The sequence below is a fragment of the Nyctereutes procyonoides genome, unplaced genomic scaffold (genome assembly GCF_905146905.1).
Source record: "Nyctereutes procyonoides isolate TBG_1078 unplaced genomic scaffold, NYPRO_anot_genome, whole genome shotgun sequence".
Lineage (NCBI taxonomy): Eukaryota > Metazoa > Chordata > Mammalia > Carnivora > Canidae > Nyctereutes > Nyctereutes procyonoides.
The window spans coordinates 69,785,274-69,799,402 of NW_026575052.1; the positions used below are offsets into that span (position 1 = coordinate 69,785,274).

Here is a 14,129-nt window from a genome sequence, read left to right on the forward strand (position 1 = left end):
AAGGCAATTTCCACTAACATCTGTATTTACAAGAGCCAAGAAAAGGGATGTGGTTTAGATATCAAAGGGTAGAGAGTGCGGTGTAAACATCTCCCCAACTCCCCAACCTTGGCACAGGACTCCTGAGAATGACCCTGGTCCCTGCTAAAGGAAGGTCCTGTCCCAATCAACTTTCACTCCTGGATTTTATGCAGAAGTGGGGTTGGCAGCTAGCTGTCTCGGTCCCGAAGCCCAAGAGCAGGGCTGTGATGAGCAGCAGCATCTCCCGTTGACACTGTCGGCAATAATTACTCTGCATCACAAATCACTGGGATATTTTTGTGGCTGAGTGGATGCCTCAGTCTCCAGGAGCGGGCGAGGAGAGTCACAGTCCCGGTCCTGAGCTGGCTCCGCTGGCTGCGCAGATTCTAGAACCTTCTGCCTTCAATGTTATTCACTGTTCTCGTCCTCCCCCGCAGTAGCTCTGCTGTGAAAGCCTGACAGGCTGTAGCCTGACATGTGGGCAGTTCTCCATTCAAAGACACCTTCTCACTTCTAGATCAAGCTCACGAATAAGCTCCCTGCTCTGGGTATATGAAAACAGTTTTCGAGTGACACAGCTCATGATGCAAGGAAGGAAGGAGCAAAGAGGAAAGGGTAGTTTGCCCAAAACCCTCCCCACACTAACTACTGGTTAGTGTTTTCGTTTCACGCCGAGGGAATCATAACCAAGTCTCTGAAAAGACTATTGGGCTGATATTAGGTTTTGGATGCTACACATCTGAACCAACCAACTAACCAACCAATCAAAAACCCTCCCAAAGTGTACAAAATAATTTCTCCTGAGTCAAAAAAAGCATTGCTTATTTGTAATCATTACTTTCAAGTTAAGTTGTCTGTGTCTGACTCCAGACTTGGAGCTCTTAGCTACTGGCAAGAGAGTCCGCCTGGGTTTGAACTCCAACTTTGTTATTACGAGTGTGTGATCTTGTTACTTAATTTTTCTGACCTCAGTTTTCCAATCTAAAAATGGGTCTAGTTGTACCTAGGAAGTCGAGTTTTTCTGATGACTAAATGAAATACTATGTATTATTTAGACCACACTAGATAACAACTTTTCATGCACATTAACTCATCTCCAGAGTATGATAAAGATATCCACAGGAATATGGATAAGCAGATCCATGCACACATGAACCTTTAAAGGGAAACACTGCTCTACCAAATTCCTTTTAAAAAAAATGCAAAGTATTGTGACCTAACTAGTGCACAAATAAGAGAAAATCGTCATCTCAAGTACATATGATTTCTGCCAAAGACTTTTCAGGCAATCATCAAGCCTGACATAATAGGATTTATCTGTTATATAAAACTAGAAGTTTTACATGTTACTTATAAAGCTTACAGTGGTATTTCTTTAAAAAAAAAAGTCAAAACGGAGATACAAGGGCTATTTTTAATTTAAAATTTAAAGTTTTTTCCCAAGGAAAAAAACAACAAATAATTTTCCCTAGGATGTTGAAGGACACATACTCCAGTCCCCCTCCCACTGCTATCACATCTTCAAATTTTCTACAGTTGTCTCAGAAACTAAATGCAAGTCAACATCTTCATGAAAACACTGAAAATGGTCACAAAACACATACATCAGTGAGATCTTACTGGCAGATAATGTTGACACCTTATATCCTTTTTAAATTATATGGTTAAGAAAATAAATTATATGGTTAAACAGAAACTAGATCATAAGATTTATAGATGGAAGACAGTCGAATGTAATTTATTTTTTTTTTAAACAGACTATCGCCAATAACAAAGAAGTTTCCTCCTAAGCAGTGTGTAAGAAGTGAAAATTAAAAGCCTGGAATTTTAATTCCTCATTGAATTGAACTGAAATACAGGAAGACCTGACCCAGTTGAAGGTAAACGTCCCAACGCATGACAAAAATATTCCGCAAATTGTATTTTGTTATAAAGGTACAGTTCTTACCTTACATCTTCCGGACCCTTTCTCTTCTAGAAGAAACTTTCTAGACTTGCAGAGACCTTCAAACCACCCATCTCTCGAACGCTTCCAGCACTGCCTGTCTTTATGGTGACTAAATGCAAGGCTTGGGGCTTTTTTTACAGAAGGAAGCTTTTAGTCAAAATATGTGGTTTAAAGGAGCAGTATCCACCCTTGTTAAAACCATTTCACGGACATTCAGAGGTTTTGTTTCTACTCTATGAAAGTTAAATCTGAGTAGGAAGGCATTTTTCCTGTCCCGGAAATCAGCATAACTGAAACCAATGCTGAGCTAACGAGAAATGTTTCTTCCATGTGTTCTGTCTGGCAGAAACTGCAAGCCATATCAAGGAAACACGTGATATTTATAAATACAATATGGCTCATGTTGTCATAACCTCTCAATGACAAAAAAAAAAAAGTGCAAGGAAAAGCAAGCAGCCACACAGCAGGAAAGATGAGATTTGTATCACTTGGAAGCTGCATATCAGATGTGCATATATTACCCTTCCTTGCTTCTTAGAAAATAAAATAAAATCTAACTGGGAGCAGCTAGGGAGGAAGAAAATATCCACCGTGTTCGGACAGCCACTGTATTAAAAAGTGTTTGCCTCGCTAATCATTTCAATAAGAGTGATTCCTTGCCAATTGTAACATAAACATCTTTTTGCCTGTCAGAAAAGCATGGTACAGAGGGGGCAATAATTAGATGCATTGCTCAAGTGGGTTCCACTGTGTCAACTCAAGCAAATAGTAGAACAGAGGCAAGGAATTCACAGAGCCTGGAACTGACGTGGAAACGTCCAGATGTCTGCATCATGACTGGTTATTGACTCGTTGATTATTGACTTCGGACCTTTTTCGGGATTAGAAGATTTGTGAGGGCCACACTCGTTCGCCAGCATCACCCATCATGGCTGGGTGAGTGAACCAGTGAACCCTGCAGCTGGGTCAACTGCCCTAAAATCACCAGTCCTGCTTCGTTGAGTTTGGAGGTATTGGAAATACTACACTCATTCTGCAAGTAAGATGTGCCCTACTGAGTTATAAATACAGCACGACAAGATCTGTCTTATTTAATTTGGTACCTAGAGGCTAGCTTACTTTATACCGCAGGTGAACTCAACTTCTGAAAATAAACTTTTAAAAAGCAGCTAACGTGTACCTTTCTGACAAACACTTGTTTCAATCTCACAAATCTGTGATTCTCATCTTAAAGTTTACGGTTGCTAGCTGCTGTAAAATTATACTGAGAGGATGGGGAATTTGTTAGGACAGGCAGATATTCCTATTTCTCCTTTTGGTCAGAAACTATCACTGAGATCAGCTTGGGGATGTGTGGCCAACTCAGATTTATATTTACTGATCATCATTGTACTGGTCTCAGCAAATGGGGCGTTCACTGAAAGTCTGCGATAGGAAAAGTGCTGAAGGGACACCTCTTCTGCATCTAGACAGTTAATGAGAATTTCCTCATTGCTGGAGGGAAACATAGAGAGCACAAAGATAAGCTGGTTAGGAATTGTCACCCCCAAAAAGGCTTAGGATTTAGAAGGGACCTAAGATGTGTCAGTGGCAGGCAGGAGATGGTGAGTGGGCCAAGGGATGGAGGTGGGCAGGTAAGGTTCTGTGGAGGCTCAGAAAGGCATGGAAAAGGGAGGAGGTAGGGAAGTCCTGATGAAGATGGTGGCTTTTGAGTGAGGTCTACACACATGAGTGTCACATGGACACTGATGGTAAAGGCAGTAGTGTGGGACCTACTGCCCACCAGAGTGAGCAAGAAGATCAGTTCTGGGCTTGGCCTGCTTGGCTCCCAATCCAGTTCTACCATGGAAGGGTGTGGCTCTAAGCCAGTTCTCTGATCTCGCTGATTTTCAGCTTCCACATCTGAAAACAGGGGGTGACAAGAATTCCCCTCACACTGGGATGTTGGAAAATCAAATGAGAATGAATACAAGGGCCATGCTCAGCACAGTACCTGGCCCAGAGTCGGTATATCATGAATGCTGGTCATTAAAACCACTGTTGCTGACAGTGGGTGGAGAAAGAGGACCTTGAATGCTTGAAAGAGGGTTAGTTAGGAGTGCTTCTAGGAACTTCCATTTCTATGAGATTCTCTTCTCTTCCATTTCTATAGGATTACTTCATCCCTTCCCAAACCTCAAAACCTTCCTCTCAACCAGAACACTGCCTCATGGGAAAAAGAGTTCTCTGGCATGGCCACTTCAGACACATATACTAAATGACATATACTTCTTCTTTTATTTTTGGGGGGTGGGTATGGGATATCTGGCTAAAAGAGAACAAAATGGAGTAAAGTTAAATATAAAAAGAAGCCATGAAATAGACACATAAGGGAGTTAAGAAGTGAAACAAACAGGTGTGTCTGAGTGGCTCAGCATGGTTGAGCCACTCAACCATGAGTTGAGTTGGTGAAGCATCTGCTTTTGGTTCAGGCCATGATCCCAGGGTCCTAGGATCGAGCCTCACATTGGGCTCCCTCCTCAGCGGGGAGTGTGCTTCTCCCTCTGTCCCTCCCCCTACTCATGCATGCTCTCTCTCTCTCAAATAAATAAATACGATCTATTTTAAAAGTTCTAAAACAGAAGAAGTGAAACAAATATTAAGAAAGGATATTTTATGTGTTCTAAAATCTCATTAGGAAAGCATTTCAAAACTTGAAAAATTTTTGACAAATTGTCAAGGAAGGAAGGCTATAGCTGAATACAGAGAGTCGGAAAGAACTGGGTTCAAATCCAGTGTCTGACATTTACCAGCTGTGTGGGCCTGGGAAAGACTCATTTGGCCTCAGTTGCATCATCGGGAAAAATGGAGTCAGTATACCTACTTTGCAGAGTTACTGGCTAATCAGTATACAAAGTAGTTAACACACTGCCTGCTGTGTAGATACAAAAAGGTCTGTTATCTTACATCCAGAAGAACAATGGTATAGAATGAATACTACTTGTACCCTGCCTGGCTCCACAAAGAAATTAATAGAATTCACATAAATTATTACAGTTTTGCCTCTAAAAAGTCAAAAAGTGGAGCATACGACAAAAAAGATGAAAGTAGGAAAATTATAAAGAGAGGCCAGGAACAAAGCCAACACACAAAACACACGCGGCAAATGCCTGTACGCTTGTTGTGGGCGGGCCACACATTTAATTCTAAGCCTTAGAGTAGCAACACAAAGAGGGAAAATGATCACTTTCAAGATCCAAAGTGTCCATATGACAAAAATAAACCAGGAGAAGCACAACTATTTCTGGTGATGAGAACAGAGAGATATTTTTACAGTGGGTTCTCGTTAATGACAGAAAATGAATAATACAGCAATCGCAGCACTACCGTGATAGTACTCAATGCATTCTGTGTTTACACTCACCATCGGTAAGGCATCGCGGCTGACTTTGTGAGGGATACAGAGGCGAACACAACAAACACAAGATGGTTTGCACTTTTGGAATTTAGTCTTGTGGAGGAGATGCACATGCACTTAAATGGTTATAACAACAGGACAACGTGCAACATGCCCCAGGAAAGGAAAGATAAATTGTGTCAAAGCATTAGGGAGAGGCTCATCAGGTAGGTGGCCTTTTATTTGGCCTCGAGAAACAAGTTTTTATGTTTTAACATCTCAAAATGGAAATTGTCAACCATTCAGAAACAATAGAGAAAATAATCTAGTGAACTCCTGTCATCCACCTGAGACATTTTTCAGCAGTTTACCAACTTTGTTTCACTTCTCTCTGCTGTTTTGGTTTTCTCTGCTGGGGTATTTTGAAGCAAATCCCATTCATCATATCATTTTGCCTGTAAATACTTAGTATGTCTCATTTTAAAAAGCATAACCACCAAGCCATTATTATACCCCACAGAATTACCAGTTGTCCCTAACATCACCTGATTCCTAACACATGTTCAAATTTCCCAAAGAGTTTCAAACATATCTTTTACAGTTGGTTGCTCCAATCAGCATCCCAACATGGTGCATTCATGGCATTCGGTTGTTATGGTATAGACGTGACTTGGGAAACATACAGTGTCCCCGCCCACTTTTTTTTTTCAGGCCAGCGGTTTATTGAAGGGATTAGGCAGTTGTCCTGTAGTATATTGGATGGAAGGAATTTTGAATGGTGAATCTGTGGGGCAGGAGAGGGCACTTCAGATACCCAGAGTAAGAACTGTGAGGAGGTTCTGCTTGGGTATCTGGACGCAGGTGATACTGACCATCAGCTCTGTGTGGTGGGCTTGGGGGGATGGCTGGAAAAGTGGTTGTTGGACTGGGGTAAAGAGAACTGGGAGCATGGCTAAAGGCTGTTGCATGACTGATTGCTAGAAAAATACTGAACGCTAGAACTAGAGCAGCAGAGCAGTGTTGCTAAGAGCTGGAGATCTGGAGCCCACCTACCTGGGTTCATATCTCAGCTCTGCCTCTGTCTAGCTGTGCGGTCTTGGGCAAATTTCTTAACATACCAAAACAACTGTTTTCTGAGCTGTTAATAGAAGGGCTTACACCAATACCTGCCTCAAAATGTTGTCTTGGGGATTAAATGAGATCACCTCGAAGAGTGCTCAGTAAATGCTCAAAAAAGTTGGTTGTCGTGACAGCAGGGGTGGCAATGGTAGAAGGGGCATTGGTAAGAGGCCTTGCTGAATGGCCTGGACCAGTTCTGGTAACTGAGGGATGTGTTGAGAAACAGAAGTTAAGCAATTTAAGAATCACTGATAACTCAACTTTTTAAATCTCTTCTTCCCCGCCCCTCAAAATGCACATACACCCCCCATCAATGTCACTCTACCCTGCATAAAAATAGAAAAAAACAAGCAGGAAAAAGACTTAAGAGAAAAAAAAATAGGATTTTTTTTCTTCAATGGGAAACAATGGACACATTGGAAAAATATTCATATGGAGAGAGCCACTTGGAATTTGAAGATTGGGCTCTTGGAGTCTAGAGAAATGGCAGAGCTAGGGTTATAATTTCAAGTGTCATCCATGCTGACATAATGGTTAAGTCAGCAGTAAGATTAAAACCACAAGTCTGGGGGCACCTCGGTGGCTCAGTGGTTGAGCCTGCCTTTGGCTCAGGGCATGATCCCAGGGTCCTGGGATCGAGTCCCTCATCGGGCTCCCTGCAGGGAGCCTGCTTCTCCCTCTGACTGTGTCTCTGCCTCTTTCTGTGTCTCTCATGAATACATAAATGAAATCTTAAAAAAAAAAAAACAGTACAAGTGAAAGGACGCAGATTTTTTAAAAAAGCAAATTCATACACACATGCATCGGTAAAGTCCGCTTGAGCATACTGAAGACCATTTAGGGGCAGGAGGGAGAAGAGTTAGTGGATGAAGCAGGCTGAGATGTGTTTGAACGTAAGCAAGAGATTTAGAAATGGCAGTTTAAAATAGAAACCAAGGTTTCTAAGAAGACCATTTATTGGTATCAAGGCAGAGCTGAAATAAAAGAGGCCTGGGATGCAGGGACTGATTTTGGTATTAGGAAATTTAAGATGTAGGGCCAGTTCTGGGGAGGGTGTTCTAAATGAAAATCTGGGAGCTGTCATATCTAAGTAAAAATGAAAGATAAATAAGAGGGAAAGAACTGAATGATGGAAGCCAAAAATCTCAGGAGGTCATCTCAAAGTGTGCTAGAAGGTGGAAAAGCCCCCAAACTGCAGAAAAAGCCACTGGATTTGGTGGACGGGAAGTCACTGGTACCCTCCGAGAGCCACAAGATGGAATGGCTCGTCTCTGAGTTGTACATTTGTGAATTACCAGCCCTGTGAGTGAATACCTAATTTTGCAAGAGGGCCTCTTCCATATGGTGAGCTCAATCCCTTGGGAGCTAAATTTCAAAGCTTTCTATCTAATTTTGTAAGGAAACAACAGCCCTGTGATTAAATTAGATCAGGGTGATTTGCACCCACGTGCAAAGAATCAGGACCCGGGAGTGCTCAGTTCCAGCAGAGAACCGCAAGTCTCCTTCCATAGACTCGCCTCAAAAGTGCTCAGCTAGCTGCTAAGTGGAAAACAAGACACATGTTTTCCCTACAAGGCACATATTCTATGCATGCTCTGGGGCCCACAGCCTCAAACTTAATATTTTAACACGCTTCCTGAGGAACACCACCACCATCATAAAACTGCTCTGGTGATTCTTGTAGATTCAGTCTCAGGTCTTCTCTGGTTTCACAGGTTAAGATCTGAAAGTCCTCATTTAAGGGCAGTTTCGGAGGCCACCTCTGGGTTTTGGTGTCCCTGTTTCTGGGCCTCTGCTCTATCCACCAGTGTCTGTCCTGAGATGTGTGTTTACCGGTTGTGAGTGGGCAGGTGGGCGGGCTGTCCCACGCTGAGTCTGGGGGCCGCAGGTTGAGGGTCAATGACACCAGGTGTGGGGCTGCGTGCATAACCGCCTCGTATGAGGAGTTATCATCAAATTCCTTCATGGCCACGCACTCATTGCAAACATGTGGAAGGGTGAGGCTTCCCTCAACCCATCATGCAGCTTGGTTTAGTCTATAACAATTGATCCCTGCTCTGTTCTCTCCTTCCATTCTTCCCCATAAGTGATGGGGTAACGCAGCTGGGCTCCAGGCCGGACTCAGCAAAGCCTCCTCTCCTTTAAGGGCAAGGCAGCCACATTCACAGAGAAGGAACGAGAATTCCAACCTCCACAGCCAAAACGTGAGGCTGAAGGAATTTCATGTCTGTTAGCTTCTGGAATCTGTGAAGAGGGACCAGGTGACAACTGCAGGCTTGATGGCACCTCGTTGCTTTCAAAGCCAGGTTCTAGTTCTTGTTTCTTTTTCTTTTCTTTTTTTTGTTTTTTTTAAGATTTTATTTATTTATTCATGAGACACACAGAGAGAGACAGAGACATAGGCAGAAGGAGGGGAGCCTGCTGTGGGACTCAATCCCGGGACTCCAGGATCACACCGTGAACCAAAGGCGGATGCTCAACCGCTGAGCCACCCAGGAATCCCCTATTTCTCGTTTTTAAAGTTGTCGTCTCGGAAACCTAAAAGCGTGTCTGTAGGCTGGATGGTGTACGTTTGTTGTCTTGACATCTGGGGCCGACAGCTGAGTTCCTCACACAAAAATGCTGTCTGAAGGAGGCTGTGGGCCACACCAACAGATTGTTAGGGTCTCGTTTAAAAGTAAAAGCAGAACTTGACTGAAACCCAGGGCAAGAATTCTGATAGGGCTTTGTCCATATGGTTGATATTTGAGTCTCCACATGCTCACGCTGGTCCTTATGTCAGGACCACATCTGCTTAAGAGTTAAAACAGGTGTCCTCCCCCCACCATAAACAGGATTTTCGGAGGCGATTCTGGGGTCCCCGTGTGGGCTCTGCATAACAGAAACAGAACTCAGAGTACCATGAAACTCCAGTTCGAAGGCCAGACATATCAAAAAAATAAAGACATCCAAGGGAACAAAGCCTCTTATGAATGTAGCTGAGAAAGAATAACAAAATAATAAAAAGCAAGGATACAGTAACACTCAGTCCGTGTTTCGTGATCAGCATGACTCAATCTGTCTTCACGTGGTGCTGGTTTACATTTAAAGTGTAACTAGCTAAAAATAAGCCTCAAAATCCTAGATTTTCTGAAGTAGCAACACAGCCCTCACTTCAAATCACACATCATTTCTGACATAAAAAAAAAAAGCAGCAGTTGAGGACGTAAGAGGCCTTTTCCTCCCCAAGTGTGGGCTCTGATCCCACAATGTCATCACTCATATTCCAGTCCAGAATTCCCTAGAAATTCTTCCAGCATTCTATCGGATCTCCTGGCCTCTTGGTCCTAAGCTCATACACTGTGTGGGGTAGGCAGAACCAAGGTCCCCCAAGGATGTCTGCGTCCTAAGCTGCTGAACCCCTGACTACACAAGACAGAGGGATTAAGGTTGCTAATCAGTTGGCCTTAAAATAAGGAAATCATTGTGGCAGATTGGATGAGCCCAATGTACTCACAAGTGTCCTTAAATGTGGAAGAAGGAGGTTTAGAGATGTGATCATGGAAGCGAGTCAGGGAGATGCTGTTTGGCTGAGTCTGAAGATGGAAAGAGGGGACTGCAAGGCAGGGAATGTGCGTGACCTCTAGGAGGTGGGGAAAAAAGGAAACATTCTCTCTAGAGCTTCCAGAAAGGAAAGCTGATGGCCTGCCGATGACCCCTTGAATTTACTGAGGACAATATTGGGCTTCTGACCCCTAGAACTATAAGATAGCAAATCTATGTCATTTTAAGCCACTAAACGTGTATTAATTTGTTATAGCAGCAATAGCAAACTGATACACCCTGTCGGGAAGCAGAGACAACCTCACCTTGGGAATGCTACCTACCACAGCACTAGGACAGGCAGTGCCTTGGGCTTCTTTGGCAAGAAAACATATTCATTTACTTTTTTTCCCAGTTAAACTCCAGCATGCAGCAGAGTGCTAAGCCTCAGAAAAGATGGTAGAAAATGGTGCAGCAACTTCTAAATTTGTGTGTGTGGTGGGGAGGAGGTACAGCTGGAGGGCAATGTGGCTCTATTGTTAGAAACTCCATCCCCTTTTTAGCAAACCTGCATTAATATGATTTTAAAATCTGTCTTTTTCTGTTTCCCTGTTCTTTGCTCTTCAAAACATCCCTGTGTGCTTTGAACGTTTGGATAATCTTCTGAGATGATCTAAATCTAGAGAATTTCAGCTCCCAAATCATGCAGATTTTTGGACTATGCCTTGAACGTGATTCAGATAAGGTTGGATAATATTTAATACAGTACAGCAGCAAATAGTACTGAATTAGAAGGTGAATAATTTATTTTGAATGCTAAGGCTTGCTTGGAATAGCTGATATAAGAATATTAATAGGTTCTACATGGAATTTTACAGGGGTTTGTTGTTGTTTGTGTGCTAATTTTGTTTTAATTGGAGGAAAAATAGCAAGAGATCCTCTGAGTAAAATTAATGTACATGGACCAAGAATGCTTTTAGACAAAGATTTTCAGGATCCCCTTGGAGTGAGGACACAACTAAACTCCATGCTTACAGATAAATGAGGATGCGTCAGGCTCTATTTCAGTCCCTTTGCCCCAAATGTCTGGGAAACCTGATTTCTTTACCAAGAACAAATCATGAATCATCAGACAAGATGAGCGGTGAGAAGCCCTGAAACCCGGTGTTGAGGTGTCATAGCATCTGGAGACCGTGCCAGAAAAAAGGATGGTCTGACCCATCAAATAAAATTAGAAATGGAACAGAAACACTTACCCTCATGTCTCCGTTCACAGTTTTCGGCGTGTGGTTGAATGCATGTGCAGGGTCCTTGTTGTACACTTTGAGGAGCGATCTGTCCTGAATGTTCCTGGAATCAAACACATCAATGACTATGGCAGATGAAAGGAGCCTTACTTTGGCCATTCCCTTTGCCTGATCTCTGCAGGATCAGGTAAAAGACGTGAATAGACAATCCAACTGCCGTCTACTGTCAACTGGACAAAAAGTTCTTTCAACATAAAATCGGCAAAAATAAATAAGGAAGAGGAGAAAAGTGACTTCAGCTTTTCTTTCCTGTCTTTGCTCCTCTGGAAAAATACTTGTTTTCCCTGTGATCCTCCAGCCACAAATACAGGTGAACGTGGACTCCCTTTCCAGATTTAAGCAAGGAAAGCTAACACTTTTAGGGACTGTAAAGCTCCAATATTTACAATAGGTTCAAAAGGATTTGGTTAATATTTAAATATTTAATAGTTTACTTTGCCCAAACACCTGGTTTTCTGCTTATCTTATGAATGCACACAAAGGAAAATGGTTTTTCCTTCAAACGCTTTCGGCAAGGAACAGAGAATGTATTTGCGGTCCAGGAAAAAAATACCACAAAGATCAAAACTACTGGTATCTTTGTAATGCCTTTCTTTTCCTCCCATAGTCGCTATTAAAAATACTTGTGTACACACAAGCTAACTTACTGGCTGTGCAGGGTGTTCAGAAGGAAGAGCAGCAGCTAGAACCTTCCGCTCTTCTGTTTCTCCTTCTGAGTCCAGCATGTAGCGCGCTGGAGTCCATCACACTGCGGCACAGGACAGAAGTCCCACATCTTGCTTGGAGCCTACCTTAAAATTATTTAAATGCATAGGAGTGTCTACGAAGTCCTCCTCCGCCCACATTCAGCTCTCATCACAGAAGGGCCACCTGGGGCACTTGCAGCGCCATCTACGCTGTGTCCCTCCAGGGCCGGCGTGCTGAGCTCCGGGGAATGTGTGCACAAAGAGGCATTCCTTCCTCCCAGGTGCAGCCACACGTTCTGTGGGCTGATCGCAATCTCTGGGATTCCTGGGTTATGCTTTGTTTTAAATGAAGTGGAGGATTCTTGGGACTAGTCTTGCCTTCCTCCTTTAAATATCTGTCAGTAATTGCTTTGAAGCAATGACTAGCCCAAGCTTGCAGGGTTTCTCCAGACTTCAAGGAGCTCATTACAAGCTGGCGGAAGGGGGAGCATGCAGCCCTGGTTAGGTTACTATGAAGGCAAGAGCTCACAGAAGGTGGGGGGACACGGGGATCCACTGAAGGGAAACCCCACCCCCACGTGACAATATGAAAGCTGAAAACCTCAGTTGAGCCTTGAAAAAAACTTTGTGTGATTCTAAAGGTATTTAAAATACATGAGGTTGGTTTATGATTAATTTAGAAACATGCTCATCCAAGATGAACCAGCAGTAAAGGCCCAGATTGCGTTTACCATGGCAACATTTACAACACGGAACTTCAACCTAAATGCTCTATAGCACTTCCCTAAGGAAACACAGTGGTGAAATAGTTAAATGCTTAACAAATACACTCGCACTTCAAAAACACTGGATGTGAAAGGAAATTTACCTCTGGGCTCCAAAAATTAAAGCCATTGTCCTCAGTGGTGATCTACATGGTATATTTTGCAGGGGGAGAGAGAGAATGTATATAGTGTTGATGGTGAGAATTTATCGTACCATTCAAATAAAATATAATTGAGATATTTTATGCATATAAGCAAAGAGAGAGAATAATCCTTTGGAAAATTCAGACATAGGATCATCTAGCATAAACATATTCATCACCAAATAAAAACGCTTTATCCACTTAAATACTTTCAGGTCCAAGATCCCTGGGTGGCTCAGCAGTTTAGAGCCTGCCTTCGGCCCAGGGTGTAATCCTGGAGTCCCGGGATCGAGTCCCACATCGGGCTCCCTGCATGGAGCCTGCTTCTCTCTCTGCCTCTCTCTGTGTGTCTCTCATGAATAAATAAATAATCTTAAAAAAATATTTAGGTCCATTTTTATAGGTAAATCAAAACACTGAAAAGTAAAATTATAGATAAACTTATAATTCAGTAACTTCCCCATCCAACATTTGAAATTAGATTTTTAAAGAATCACTTTCACAAATATAAACATATTAAATGAAAATTGTTAATGTTTAAAGAAAGGATCTCTTCTTCTCTCAAGCACTCTTCATCTATTTTATCAACTGATTTTGCATCAAGGAGAATCATCTCAATTTGAAAGTTGAGGGGACTGTTTCTTCTTTGTCTTCCCTCTCATTTCTTTCTCCCTCCTCGACTTCCTCACGACACTCCAGAAGAATGTGTAAAGGGAGCCCTAGCAGGAACACTTTGAGGTTTGGGAAAGGACCTAGAAAATCATGACTCATTGCAATTTAAAAATGCTTGCATGAAAAAAAAAATAAAAATAAAAATAAAAATGCTTGCAGGGGCTGCAGGACAGTGGGGTACAACTGTTCCAAATAACTTCATCAGGCTTGAGCTCCATAGTCAAAAGTGGCTTTATGTCTTTTCGTACAGATTTAGAATTGCCATTTCTCTCCAGTCCTCTAACTGCAAAACATGGCAATTCAAGAACATTGCTATAAAAACACTACTTGGGATTATATGACCACAAACATGCTCCTTAGATACAATATGATTACTTCATATTTACGTTTACGCTCTATAAATTCGATTTTTTTTTTAGTGACAGGCTGATTAATAATTTATTTCAAAAAACGAACATGAATTTTCTGATACCCATGAATATTTAAACACATCTTTTAAAGGTAGCAAGGTTGTGCAATAGATGTAGCACTATACCTTAGGGCATGCATCAAACTTTGAAAGCCTTAAATG

The 14,129-nt window shown here is 42.3% G+C and overlaps 1 protein-coding gene across 19 annotated transcripts in view; it reads right to left on the reverse strand.

Annotated features, from left to right (window-relative positions):
* Positions 1-14,129, reverse strand: part of KIAA1217 (KIAA1217 ortholog) — a 465,513-nt gene that overhangs the window by 78,653 nt on the left and 372,731 nt on the right. For 17 of the 19 annotated variants that reach the window (XM_055331014.1, XM_055331029.1, XM_055331028.1 and 14 more), the window contains one exon: positions 11,243-11,336. In XM_055331014.1, the coding sequence (XP_055186989.1) occupies positions 11,243-11,336 (94 nt within the window). Of the gene's footprint in view, positions 1-1,969; positions 2,228-11,242; positions 11,337-11,940; positions 12,302-14,129 lie in introns of those variants that run through there. The other 2 variants (XM_055331021.1, XM_055331022.1) reach the window with 2 other exon arrangements.